The sequence below is a fragment of the Mastigoproctus giganteus genome, chromosome 5 (genome assembly GCF_048544385.1).
Source record: "Mastigoproctus giganteus isolate SK-2022 chromosome 5, ASM4854438v1, whole genome shotgun sequence".
NCBI classification, from domain to species: Eukaryota; Metazoa; Arthropoda; class Arachnida; order Uropygi; family Thelyphonidae; genus Mastigoproctus; species Mastigoproctus giganteus.
In genome coordinates, this window is record NC_143579.1 from 34,320,797 (window position 1) to 34,335,974 (window position 15,178).

General features: G+C 37.8%; 1 protein-coding gene across 1 annotated transcript in view; it reads left to right on the top strand.

Moving 5' to 3' along the window:
- LOC150085297 (uncharacterized) overlaps nucleotides 1–15,178 on the top strand; it is a 139,569-nt gene that overhangs the window by 97,471 nt on the left and 26,920 nt on the right. Inside the window, exons 9-10 of the mRNA XM_090374517.1 lie at nucleotides 9,217–9,417; nucleotides 13,784–13,893. Coding sequence (XP_090230643.1) covers nucleotides 9,217–9,417; nucleotides 13,784–13,893 — 311 coding nt within the window. The remainder of the gene's footprint in view (nucleotides 1–9,216; nucleotides 9,418–13,783; nucleotides 13,894–15,178) is intronic.

Genomic DNA, 15,178 nt, shown 5'->3' on the forward strand with positions numbered 1-15,178 from the left:
ATCTCAAAGCTCACCTCCTTAATCCATATCATTATATGAACTTGAAGTGTTTAAATAGAATAAAAGTTGAAAATTAAAATTAATAATCCCATTTGGGAAAAGTTCGCACTTTGTTTGTACTCTGTTTATATGATTGTTCCCATTTCTCAGCCCATCGACCCAATTTTTGTAGATCTTGTTGCAGTAGCTTACCCTGAGGACTGTCATTAACTTTGCTGCAAACCTTTGCATCATCTGTAAACTTAGACATTAAGCCTGATATACCTTTATTAGTATCATTGATAAATATTGAAAACAACAATGGACCAAACACTGAACCTTGGGGAGCCATACTAATAACATTAGTCCATGAAGAGCAGTGCCCATTGATAACCACCCTATGTCTTCTTTCACTTAACCATCCCATTATCCACAACAGTAACTTGCCTTTCCCCAGGTGCTAAGCAATTTTGACTAAGCGATTTCTCTGAGCTTTCACCATGATATTCTGAAAAGTGAATCTAGTTTTTTTTTACATTCTTTCCCTTAAGAAATCCTTTTATTTAGTAGCGGCTCTTATATCAAAAGTGCTGGTAGAGAGCAATAAAGGAAAGTAACCTTTCTTTATTTTACATATTTATACTAACTCCTACTAATCTTTGCTTGGTCACACCAGGCAGGGCTGGTAACCTTGGCAGAAAAGTTAATCTGCCAATGGCTGACAGGAGTTAACATGGATCAGGAAAAACATTATCCATCTGTTGAGCCTCACAACTAAATCTTTTCAAGTACAGATCAAACTGACTTCGACATTTCCCATCCCTAGTGACTAAGAACGGAAGTATCCACTGTTCACACAAAAGGAATCACCACTGTTCCTAATAATACATTACCAAACAAGTCAACCTGTCGGTTGACTTGTTTGGGAATGTATTCAGAAATGTCTTGAGAATGCTGCTGGATCACCTAAAATGGTGAAAAGACTCTGCTCTGGAGATTTACTTATAGAAAATATAAATTGTAGAAACTCTGAAGCCCTACTCAAAATATCAAATTTTGCAGGTATTCCTGTCACAGTAATTCCACATACCACTCTATATACCTCTAAAGGCATGCTGTCTGAATGGGACTTTGTTTCTGAAGATAAATTAGTCCAAGAGCTACAAGATCAACAAGTTGTTCAGGCAAAGAGAATTAAAATCAAAAAAGACTGTGAACTGATTCCACCACAGTGTTATACTGACCTTTCAACACCAACCCTTCCAGCTACAGTTAAGGCTGGATACCTGAACTACCATACCCGACCTTTTATCTCCAATCCTCTCAGGTGCTTCAAGTGCCAAAAATTTGGCCATGCTCAAACCAAACAGCATGTAGAGGGGTTTCAGCATGCCCCAACTGTGGATCCAAGGAGCATCACAGACAGACTGCACAGCACAAATGCCAGTATGTCCAAACTGTAAGGGTATCCAGCTTACTCAGAAGTCTGTGAAATATGGAAAACAGGAAAGACAGTACAAAAGTATAAAATAGAACACAAGGTGACTTACCAAGAAGCAAGGAAACAAGTTTTACTTACTGTACCCAAATACACATGTGCAACAGCAACACAAAAATATGTATCAAAAGGAACTCATACTGAAGTAAGTATCCATACCACCAGCTACATCCATTTCTGACTGGGCTCAGGCTGTTCTGGTGAGGCCCGCAGTCTTCTAAAGAGCATGTCAAAGATCAAGCCGATAATGCAACAGCAACACAAAAATATGTATCAAAAGGAACTCATACTGAAGTAAGTATCCATACCACCAGCTACATCCATTTCTGACTGGGCTCAGGCTGTTCTGGTGAGGCCCGCAGTCTTCTAAAGAGCATGTCAAAGATCAAGCCGATAATACTCCAGTCACGGTACCACCAACTATTACTCAATCACGTTCAGATACTGAGAGCCTGAGAAGTCCTAACTCGCAAAAGACTTAACTGCAAGCATGGAAATTGATGATGCCACCAATAATGATGAAACCATCTTAGAAATACATGCAGAGGAAGATATGGACACTCCATGCCCCATATTCCTGAGAAAAGATAATCTAAAATTGGAATGCAACAAACAGATTGGCTCTAAAAAACAGTCAGAAACAATTTCTACTTCTAAAGGTAAATAATGGATCAGTTCATTCAATGGAATTGTAGAGGTCTCAGTAGCAACATTGACAATATTCACAATTTGATAAATCTGCATCATCCATCTGTCTACAAGAAACGAACCTCTCTCCACAAGTGATGCTTTCGGTTAAAAACTATATGCTGTTCAGTTATGACAGGATCACTACCCATAGTTCACATGGTGGTTTAGCTATATTGATTGACAGTAAAATCCCTTCCAGACATATTCCTATACAAACCTATTTAGAAGTAGTTCCAATATGCCTTGCTCTTGGAAAAATGCTTACTCTTGTATTGATATATATCTCACCAAACCAGCTCTGCTTACAAACTGAGCTAGATGATCTATTCCTACAACTACCTTCTCCTTTCTGTGTGTTGGGTGATTTTAATGTGCATCACCAGTCATGGGGAACTTTTCAGACAGACTACCTGGAATGCATAATTGAGGCCTTTCTTGAAAAACAATCTCACACTGCTTAACACAGGCTCCCACACCTATGTCTATTTTCCAACAGGCTCAACTGCTATAGACCTGTCGCTATGCTCACCCACATTATTTACAGACTTCAATTGAATAGTTTCAGACAATCCATTAAATAGTGACCATTTTCCTATAATCTGTAAGCTCTGTACATGGAGAAACTTACCAGTAAGTGGTCAAACTAAATGGAAGTTCTGTAAAGCTGATTGGATTAAATATGCATCCAGCATTATGCTAGATGATCATATCATCCAGCATCACTCTATAGGAGACACTGTTAAACACATTACCGAACAGATGTTGGCAGCTGCTGCTACTGCCATACCGCAAACGTCAAAGTAGTTGATGTGTGTAAAGTATGCACACACATCAAATACTGGCAGAATTCCGCATGTAGCATGGCTAAGAGCGAAAATAACAAGGCATAGAATCAGTTTCTAAAGAATCCAACTACTGCCTAAATTACAAGAAACTTAAAGCATATGCTGGTTACATCAAGCAAAGAGCTAAAAATGAATCATGGATAAATTTTGCCTCATCTGTCACTAAAGACACAAGTGCAGGACTAATCTGGCAGAAAATAAGATGCCTTACTGGAAAGTTTCCATCAATTCCTTCCCCAGTTGTTGTTTATAAAGGACAGGAGGTAGCCTTTCCTGAGGATATTGCAAACATCCTTGCAGAATCCTTTGCTCATCGTTCTGCATCAACTGCATGCGATCCAACTTTCCTAAAAGTCAAATCCGTAGCTGTAAAATATAAAATAAATTTTGGAACAAAGTCTGCCCTTTCTTATTATGACCCACTAACAATGTATGAATTAGAAGGATCTTTAAAAAAATCAGTCAACAGTGCACTTGGTCCAGATGGCACATACTATTTAATGTTAAAGAATCTAAATGAGAGAACCCTTTACTCTCTCCTAAAACTTTTCAACCAAATATTTGTCGCACATTGCTTTCCTGTTTCCTGGTGACATTCTATAGTTTTACCAATTCCAAAGCCAGAAAAAGACCAGACTCACATAATTATAGACCAATCTCACTTACTAGCTGCTTGGGTTCTGGAAAAGATGGTACACAGCCACTTCACCTAGTATCTGGAAACTGAAACTACTGTGAACAACGATCAGTTTGGATTTTGTAAAAACAGGTCTACCGTAGACCTTACGATAAAGGCTGAGGCAAATGTGCGAAATGTATTCATAAAGAATGAACATTTGGTCATGGTGAGCTTAGACATAGAGAAAGCCATTGAAACCACGTGGTGTCATGGCATCCTTTGAGACCTACATACCCTAGAACTAAGAGGACATTTACGCTCATTGATTCACATCTTTCTCGAAGATTGAACCTTTCAGGTCTGTTATCGAAGTACACTCTCCACAATCTTCAATTAGGAAGGAGTACCACAAGGATCAGTCCTGAGTGTCACTCTCTTTGCAGTTAGAATATAACGGCAACCATCCCGAATTCTGTAGGAACTTATCTTTATGCCGATGACTTCACTATGTAGAGTCACTCACAAAATATGTATTCCATTGAAAGGAAACTCCAACTGTAAATAAATAAAACACAATCATGGATGTTACAAATTGGTTACAGACCATCTGCACAGAAAACTCTTGCTACACACTTCTGCAAGAAGCAAAAAATGCACCCTGATCCTGAATTCCATTTGGGGAATCATGTTATACCAGTAAATGACATCAGATTTCTAGGCTTGATGTTAGATAAGAAATTAAACTTTCTAAAACAAATACAGCATATACGAACTATTTGCCTGAAGAAAATGAATATCCTTAGAGTGCTCTCTGCGATGTCATGGGGAGCTGACACTGACACTCCCTTCTTCACCTGTATAAAACCATAATTCGATCTCGATTAGACTATGGTGCACCTGTATATGACTCGGCCAGAAAATCAGCATTACAGTCCCTCAATACCATCCAGCACGATGCCCTTAGAATAGCTCTAGGTGCCTTCCAAACTTCGCCGGTCCATAGTCTAGTCTAGGCACCTCCGTAGCCTGGTGGGCAGGAGCAGCAGTGCATAGCACACGCTTCTTGATTAGACCGGGTTTCAGGCCTGTGACCACCAAATACGGAGGATGCGGAAAGGTCAGGGAATGACCACTGCATATCCCCGGAGCAATATGGCCTTAATTGCTAATGCTCCTAAAAAAAAAAAAAAAAAAAAAAAAAACAAACCAAAAGTCCATAGTCTATATATTGATGTGCACGAACCTCCATTATCCTTGTGGAGACAGATACTTTTCCTTACATATGCAGCCAAACTTTGGAGTCTTCCCTCACATCCTGTCTGGCCTTATCTCTTTAACATGTCTTCCGTAAACTACTACAGGAATAAACCAAATGAAAATAAACCTGCTAGAATCAGATTGAAGAACATAATGCAGAATTGGGGTGTCCCACTGGATAATATTCACCCAGACACTGGAAAAACGGACCACATTTTTCCAGTGTCTGAGTAATGATGGAGCATGGTCCACATTCAAACCTTTATGTTTGTTTGTTGTTATTTGGTTTTTAGGAGCATTAGCAACTAAGGCCATATTGCTCCGGGGATATGCGGTGGTCATTCCCTGACCTTTCCACATCCTCCGTATTTGGCAAACCTTTATATGACCATCTTTTTCGAAAATGGGGAAAAGAGGTGTTGGGCTACAGCAGCTACATTCAGCTCATGCATCAGCAAACACACACTGTCTGCAAATTTATATTGATGGAACCAAATTTGACACATTTGTAGGTGCTGCAGAGGTTCTTCCAACTTATATTATCTCTGAAAAACTTTTCCCTGGTTGCAGTATTTACACCACCGAACTTCATGCAATCAAAATGGCTATTGAACACATCAACAACATGTCTAATGAAGAGATAATAATCTATACCAATTCCTTGAGTGCAGTAACTGCTTTCCAACACAAATGTCCCAACTCTCATCCTATTTTGAAAGAAATCAGAGCACAGTTAATAAATCTCACAGAATACAACATAGCAGTAAGGTTCTGCTGGAATCCAGGGAAATGAGAAGGCAGATGAAGCAGCTAAAAATCCAGTTGATCCAGTCTCTTCACTTGCCTCAATTCCTTATAATGGACTGCAAAATCATTATAAAACAGGGATGTATTTACCAATTGGCAGCAACAAATAAACTCTTCCAAATAAAGAAAATGCTACAATACTGGAAATCTAGTTCACAATTAAACAGATGAGAAGAGGTTGTCCTTGCAAGGACATGCATCTGGCATACCCATCTCACCCACCTTCACTTGTTGACAGGTGATGAACCTCCTCACTGTTGTCATTTTCCCACCCTACTAACAGTGAAACATATCCTTGACTGTCCCCACATTCATGCTGTTCGATTAGCATATTTTAAATCAGCTCTAACCCAAAATAATTCATTAGAGATTAACTATGTTCTCAGTGATGATGCAAATCTGCCCAACCTATTTAATTTTTTAAAGCAAATTCACTTATACGAACTTATCTGACACATGACTGGGAAAAAAAGGGGGGGAAATTTCTTTTGCAGAGACTGTGACAGGCACAATTTGGCCTTGGTTACCCTTGTGCCAATAAACCCCCATTAAAATGAACGAACCAACCAACTTGCTTTTAATGTCACATTGCTTCAGTTTGTACAGCAGTCATTTATGTGTAACAGTATCAAAAGCCTTCCTGAAATCCAAGTATATGATGTCAAAATTAACTTTTGCATCCAGTTTCTTGGTCACTGCATCATAGTCATATATCAGATTGGTTAGACAAGACCACCCCTTGACAAATCCAGGCTGTGATTGCAGATAATTGCATGCCTGTCCAAAATGGTCCTGCATTACTTCTTTAATCAGTGGTTCCATAATTTTCCGTGGCGCCTCCGTAGCCAGGTGGGAAGGAGCAGCAGTGCATAGCACATGCTTCTTGATTAGACCGGGGTTCGAGCCTGTCACCACCAAATACAGAGGATGTGGAAAGGTCAGGGAATGACCACCGCATATCCCGGAGCAATATGGCCTTAGTTGCTAATGCTCCTAAAAACCAAATAACTAACTAACTAACCATAATTTTCCCTGGATCAGATGTTAAGCTAACAGGTCTGTAATTACTCGTGTGAACTGGGGATATATTCACACATCTCTCCTGAATCCAAGGATGCTCTAATAATTATGGTTAATGGTTTGCTTACCTCATTTGCTGCCTCCCTTAATATAATTGGATAGATTCCATCTGCCCCCAACAATTTCTCTTCCACTTTCCTTTCAGTTATCACGGTCATTTAGCTGCTCGTTAGAGTTTGATAAACTTCTGCCATCCCCTTCCCTAAAGACTATCTCATGTGTGAATGTAGATGTAAAATATCTACTCAATTTGTCAGTAACCTGAGTAGTTATCAACACTTAACCCATAATGAAGTGGCCTAATGTGATTCCACCCCCATCCTTCTACTGTTAATAATAACCATAGATTTCTTTGCATTATCTGCCAGAGACTTCCCATAATCTGCCTAAGCTCTTTTGTGACTTGATTACAGACTAATTTATATCTACAATAGGCTTTTTTATCACCTAATAATTTATATGGATCCTAAGCACTTTTCTTCTATGCCACTTGTCTCAATAGTTCATCGACATACATTTAGGTCAATTCTTTGAACAGTATTTATTTGTTGGTATAAAAAGCCTAGTACCTCTTTGATTACTTCCCCGAATACTTCCCATTTAGAATTTGCTGTTGGCAACATCATCAGTTGGTCTCACTGTACGCAATTTAAAAACTGTTTAAGACTTCTGTGGTCACTCTTATGAAAGCAAAAGCCTTTCCCCTTACCCTTGACAGTAGTTTTCTTTGTCTTTAATTAAATTCCACATTAGTACACTGTGATTGCTGCCACCCAGTGGGTCTTTTACCTGCAAATTCTCAATGCATGAAGAATCACTAGTGGTAACCAGATCAAGAGTATTTCTTCTTCTCATTGCCTCTCTAAAATGCTGCTGTAGAAAAGTCATCCAAGAAATCCACAAAAGTCTTGCTAGTGTGTTAGTGGCCAACCCACAAATTCCAGTCAATATCTGGAAACTTAAAATTCCCCATTGTAAGACATTCTGATTTGCTGGCCCACTCTATTTCCCTGTATAGCTGTTTGGTATGCTCATTATAGTCATTACACCTATAACACACTCCTAATCTAATTTTGTTTTCCCAGTGTTTATATCACATCAAACTGACTGAACATTACACTTGTCACTCAAGTCAACTGGATGCACTGCCTTAGATTTAATATTCTTCTTAACTAAGAGCATAGTCCCTCCACCTTTCCTGACTTCTCTCTCCTTCCTGTATACATTGAACTCTCCATGCACAAGTACCACCTTTGAACTGAAAGGAATCATACAGTGAATAATTCAGACAGCTGAGATGAGCATTGTTTTTAATCAAATATTTAGCATTAGCATTAGTAGAGGCATATGATGCAAGAAAGCAAGTTTATGCAGCATCAGCCAAAAAAAAAAAAAGCCTGCTCCCATTTCACCCCTCCATTCGTTCCAAATACCTGTCCAGCTCAGCCTTATATTTATTTAGGCTACCAACTTCTACAACAAAAGATGGAAGTCTGTTCCGCCAATCAACTACCTGCTGGCTAAAGGCAAACTTCTGCACATCTATCCTACAATTGTCTTTCCTCAATTTGAATTTATGCCCTCTCAGGTGATTATTCTGAGCAAGAGGAAGAATCTTATCAGCATTGAGCATGCTCAAACCATACAAGGCTTTATACACCTCAATCAGATCACCTTGCAGGTGCCTAGTCTCCAGACACTGTAATCTGCAAAACTTAAGTCTTTCTTCGTAAGAGCAACCCTTCATTCCATTCATTAAACTTGTTGCCCTTCTCTGTACTCATTCCAACAGCTCTACATCCTTCTTAAAATGAGGCCTGCAGACCTGTATACAGCTCAAGGTGTGGTCTGACCATTGCCTTATACAAGGGGATAATCACTTCCTTATCCCTGTTAGAAAAATTCCTATATATGATTGACAAGACACCATGAGCTACTCTTTCAGACTATCTGCACTGCTCAGAAAACTTCATATCTGCCTACACAATTACCCCTAGGTCCTTTTCATTCTCTACCACTATCAGTGTAGTATCACAGAGTTGATACATTACTTTGGAGTTACTGCTTCCCATATGTAGTACTTTACATTTGTCAATGTTAAACTTCATTTGCCACCTCTCAGCCCATCTGCTCAACTATTCTAGATCCTGCTGCAGCAGCATACTCTCATTAGTGTCCTTAACAACCCTGCCAATCCTCAGTAGTTACATCAGAAAAGACTAATGTTCTATTTGAGTTACATTACACACCATATTATATCTTATTTCTATAAATAAGGTGATGTAAATGTTTTGGAAACTATTCAGTGGTATTTATAATTGCTACAAACTTTTATAAATAGACTAGCTACAGCTAAAACCTTGTATTATCTTTATGATTATTATTTTGTATCACTGATGTATAACTTGTTTTGTTTATACATTATGTAATTGTTTTCATAGTAGAAAAAAAAGAAAAAATTCCCAAAGTTCGTAGCCCTATAGAGCTTGCCAAATGTGAATTTTGTGGGAAATTGGGACCAAAATCCAAGTTCAAGCGCTCTAAACGCTTCTGCTCTACTTCATGTGCCAAGCGTTATAATGCTGGATGTTCAAAACGTTTAGCTCTCTTTACACCAGCTGGTCAACCTCCACCTGTTCCAGGTATATATATATATATATATATATATATATATATATATAAAAATGTATTTTACATTAATATGGTTTGTATGTAACTTTGTTAATTCAAGTTCAGATTGGATTACTGATTATAAATATTTTCCCTCTGTATACAAATATTAGCTTTATTGTTAATTTATTCAATGAAACCCCACATTTATGTTTATCTGGAGACAGAAATAAAAAGAAAAGTGTAGGAAATGTATAAATTAACCAGAATCTTATTTAAAAAGGCAGTGCTAAACATGACACTTTTTTCCAAATACTCTATATGCTCTGTATAAAAAAGTGTTTATGTACACTACATAATTTAATAAAGAAAATTTTTAACTTCCAAATAAAAATATAAAATTCAGGCAAGTAACATCAGTGGGTGATAATATACCAAGGATACACATAAAGACAAATGGCTATTATGATGCTTATTTTGAATTTATATCCCCTCAGGCGATAATCTGGGCAAGAGGAAGAATGACATCAGCATTGAGCGTGCTCAAACCATTCATGACCTTATACACCTCAATCAGATCACCTCGCAGGTGCCTAGTCTCCAGACACTGCAATTTACAGAACTTAAGCCTTTCTTCGTAAGAGCAACCCTTTGTTCCATTCACCAACATTGTTGCCCTTCTCTGTACTCATTCCAGCAGCTCTTCATCCTTCCTTAATGTTTACAGTACTCAGTGTGTGGTCTGACTATTGCCTTATACAAGGGGATAATCCCTGCTAGCAAAATTCCTGCAATGCTGCATGTCCAGAAAACTTCATATCTGGCTGCACAATTACTCCCAGGTCTTTTTCATTCTCTACCACCCTGAGTGTAGTACTGTGCAGTTGATACATTACTCTGGGGTTACTGCTACCATATGCAGTACTTTACATTTGTCAATGTTAAAAGTCAGTTGCCACCTCTCAGCCCATCTGCTCAACTTTTCTAGATCCTGTTGCACTAACGTACTGTCATTAGTGTCATTAACAATCTTGCCAACCTTTGTATTGTCTGCAAACTTGGACATTAAGACTGATCACTAATAATGACTTCATCAGTATCATTAATAAATACCAAAAACATCACTGAGCCCAACACGGAACCATGGGGGACTCCACTAATAACATTAGTCCATGAAGAGCAGTGTCCATTGATTACCACTCTCTGCCATCTCCAACCCAACCATTACTTTATCCATAGCAGCAATTTGCTCTTAATGCCATACTGCTCAAATTTTTACAGTAGTCTTCCATGTGCAACAGTATCAAAAGCTTTCCTAAAATCCAAGTATATGATATCAAAATTATTTTTTGCATCCAGTTCCTTTGGGGCCACATCATAGTATCCAATCAAATTGGTCAGACAAAACTTTCCCTTAACAAACCCATGCTGTCTGAACTATAACTGCAGTCTTGTCTAGATGATCCTGTAGTGCTTCTTTAACCAGTGCCTCCATTAATTTCTCTGGAACAGAAGTTAAACTAACAAGTCTGTAATTACTTGTGTCATCCTTTGATCCTCCTTTGTGAATTGGGGTCACATTTGCACATCTCCAGTCCATAGGGACTTCTTCTGATTCCAAGGAAGCTCTCATAATTATGGCTAAGGGTGTGCTTACTTCCTTTGCTGCCTCCTTTAATATAACTGGATAGATCCCATCCACCCCAGGTGCCTTTCTTATGTTTAACTTAAACAATTTCTCCTCCACTTTGCTCTCAGTTATTACAAAATCATCTAGCTCACTTCCAGAGTTTAATTAAATTCTGGCATTCTCCTCCCTGAATAACTCCTCATGTGTGAATGTAGATGCAAAATACTCATTCAGTTTATCAGCTGCTGAGCAGGATCAACAGGTGAACCATCAATATCAAATGTATCAATCTGATTCATCCCCTTCCTTCTAGCATTTACATAAGTAAAGAACTCTTTGCTGTTTTTCTTTGCATCCTTTGCCAAAGATTTCTCATAATCTGCCTTTGCCTGCCTAACCTACTTTGTGATTTGATTACAGACCAGCTTATATCTACCATAGGCTTCTGTGTCAGCTGATAATTTATATGCATTTTTCTTCTCTGCCACGAGTCTCATTAGTTCATCTGACATGCATTTAGGCCTAAACCTTGAACAATATTTCTTAATTGGTATGAAAAGCCTAGTAGTTTCCAAGTTAAATTCTTTGAATGCTTCCCATTTAGAATTTGCTGTTGGTGACATCATCAGTTGGTCCCACTATATAGAATTGAAAAACTGTCTCAGACCACCCTAGTCACCTTTATGAAAGCAAATACCCTTCCCTTTACCCCTGGTGGTAGTTACATCTTTGGGTAAATCCCACGTCAACACACTGTGATCACTGCCATCTAGTGGTTCTTTTATCTGCAGATTCTTAATTCATGAAGAATCACTACTGATAATCAGATCGAGAGTATTACTCCTTCTGGTAGCTTCTCGAACAAGCTGCTGTAGAAAACAATCATCAAAGAAATCTATGACCGAACTCAAATATCTTTAAAATCAGTAATAATTTAACAATAAATTATAAACAACATTATACGAATACAATTTAAATAAAAAATCGATGATGTGAAATTAATGGAACATTTGCAAGAAATGCTTTGAACTGCACCAAACAGTTTTAAACTTTGGCTATTTTTTTGTTTGGATTAAAATATTATAATTATATCTCAGACTTTTTTCTGTGTTATCAGTCATCATTCACTGAAAAAACAAACATAAGGACCATAAAATCGCACCTCTCTCTCTCTCACACAGAAAAAATCTCACAGAACCTCAATAAGTTGTCACAGAACCCAGTCTGAAAACATATGGTGCACGTATACAGAATATATTGCATTCTGTATACAGAATGTACTAAAAAGGTATAGTGTGCACATATGATGTTGACCTTTTATTATATACTGTTTACACATTTTTAATTTAAACTGGAGTTTAGCATATGCTTGTGCACACATGAGGCATGATCAAAAAGTTCAGGAAACACTAACTTTGTATCTTGAAATTGCATAATGAGCTGCAACTTGTTACTATATGTTCAGTGACTTACCTAGATATGGTAACACACAAACTGCCTATTTATCTGCAGTAAATAAATGATTCATAACAAACATAATAAAACAAAATTCAACATACACTTTCACTGAATTAGTGCACATTGAACAGAAGTTGTTTTATGTGTGTAGCTGCATTCTAAAATAATTGATTTTACTGAGCAACAAATTAGTACCAAATTTTGTTTCGAATTAAGTAAAATGTCAAACACAATGTTAGGAGAAGATACTATGCGTAGATTTTTAAAGTGGGCCACTTGACCATAGATCCCTACTCTGGTTGTCCTTCAACTTCAAAAACTGATTCAATTGCTCCTGTTCAGGATTTGATCAGGAGTGATCGATGATTAACAATCTACAAAGTTGCTGGTAAAAGTGGTATTGCTTGTGGAACATGTCACTCAATTTTAACACAAGATTTGGGAATGCAACATAATTCAGGCTAGTTTGTGTCTCAGACACAGAGAATAGAAAGTCCTTGAATGTTAGGATCTTCATTGATATGCTACTGCTGATCCACACTTTGTTTCTTCCATCGTTACTGGTGACAAATCACAAGCATATTGGTATGATTCAGAAACAAAGGCCCAGTCCTTTAAATGGAAGACTCAGTCTTCTCCAAGGCCCAAAAAAGCAAGAAAATATTCATCAAATGCAAAAATCACCCTTATCATATTTTTTGACTTACAAGGCATTGTTTAATACAAATTTATCCTGCATGATCAAATGGTGAACCAGGAATACTGCAAATCATTTTTATGGCAATTGTGTGTTGCTATTCAGAGAAAACAGCCAGAGAAGTGGGGTTCAGGGAATTGGCACTTGCAATGTGATAATGTTTCAAGTGCCAATTCCCTGAAGTTCCTCTCCCACCCCAATCTTAAAACACCCTTGAAGGACCACAGATTTTTTGCAGTGACTAAGGAAATTATTTAGAACGTGACACAAGAACTGCTGGCAGTTCCAAAAGAAATTGCAGAAGCATTGGAATTAGTGTATATAGGTCAAAGCTTCTACTTCAAAGGAAACCCATCCAAGTAGTTAGTAAGCTACATCATTCCACATTAGTTCAGTGGCCAAACTTTTTGATCACACTTCTTATTTAAATATATATATTATATAAATTAATGCACAAAATTACATATCTATATACATTTTGGGACACTAAAGGAATTAATGGACCGTATAAAAAATTATAGTTTTCAAAATGTATTAGAGTCATGAACTTATATGAGTTATTACTGAGGTAAAAATATGATTTGTATGTGACTTTGGTTTCTGATCTCTATAGATAAGACTACTAAGAAAAAGAAGCTGAGCTTCAAAAGGAAAGGATGGAGAAAAGCACAAAGTGGGAGAAAGGCACAAAGTGGAAGGCTACCATATAATATATCTGAATGGGTAAAGTATGGCTTATAAAAATGTCAGAAATATTTTTAATCAATTTATTATTTATAGTATCAATCTCTCTCTTTTTTTTTTTATATTTCTGGCTACATGATAAAACAGCATAGATCCTCTGTTAAACAGTAATTTTCTTATTTGTGGATGAGATAGATTTATATGGAGAGTTGTGTTTATGCTGTATATGGAATGATGTGTTTCATATTCTTCTTAAGGAAGTTTCTTAAGACAGAGTATGAAAAATGCTAACTTGAGCACTATGCAAATCTGTGCAGGCTAGATAAACATTTTATAATATACACTCATGAGCATGAAGATGGAAGAATGTGTGTGTGTGTGTGTGTGTGGGTGTTATGGAGGTTTAATGGCGCATAAGCTGCTGAGGCTATAGTGCGCCTAATGGAAGAATGGAAGAGAAGCTGAGAACTACATAGCGAAGAATGGAACAAATTATAATGGGAATCAGACTGTTAGATAAGAAGAGAAACACATGGATTGGGCAGCAAACTCAAGTAAAGGACATTCTTATCAAAACTAAAGAACTAAAATGGTCTTCGACAGGACACATAGCTCGAAGACATGATGACAGATGGACTAAGAAAATAACAGAATGGTACCCAAGAGGAGCAGAAGAAAACCTGGAAGACAAAGGCGGAGATGGATAGATGAAATTCATGAGTTTTTGAGTAGTAAATTAGCATTACCATTAGTAGAGGCATTTGATGCAAGAAAGCAAGCTTATGCAGCATCAGCCAAAAAAAAAAAAAAAAAAAAAACCCACTTCCACTTCACCCCTCTGTTTGTTCAAAATACCTGTCCAGCTGAGCCTTAAACTTATTTAGGCTATCAACCTCCACCACAAGGGATGGAAGTCTGTTCCACCAACCAACCACCCGCTGGCTAAAGGCAAATTTCCGCACGTCTATCCTACATCTGTCTTTCCTCAATTTGAATTTATGCCCTCTCTGGTGATTTTTCTGAGCTAGAGGAAGAATCCCATCAGCATTGAGCATGCTTAAACCATTCAAGGCTTTATACACCTCTATCAGATCACCTCGCTGGTGCCTAGTCTCCAGACACTGTAATTTGCAAAACTTAAGCCTTTCTTCGTAAGAGCACCCCTTTGTTCCATTCACTAATCTTGTTGCCCTTCTCTGTACTCGTTCCAGCAGCTCTACATCCTTCTTGAAATGAAGCCTCCAGACCTGTATACAGTACTCTAGGTGTGGCCTGACCATCGCCTTATACAATGGAATAATCACCTCCTTATCCCTGCTGGAAA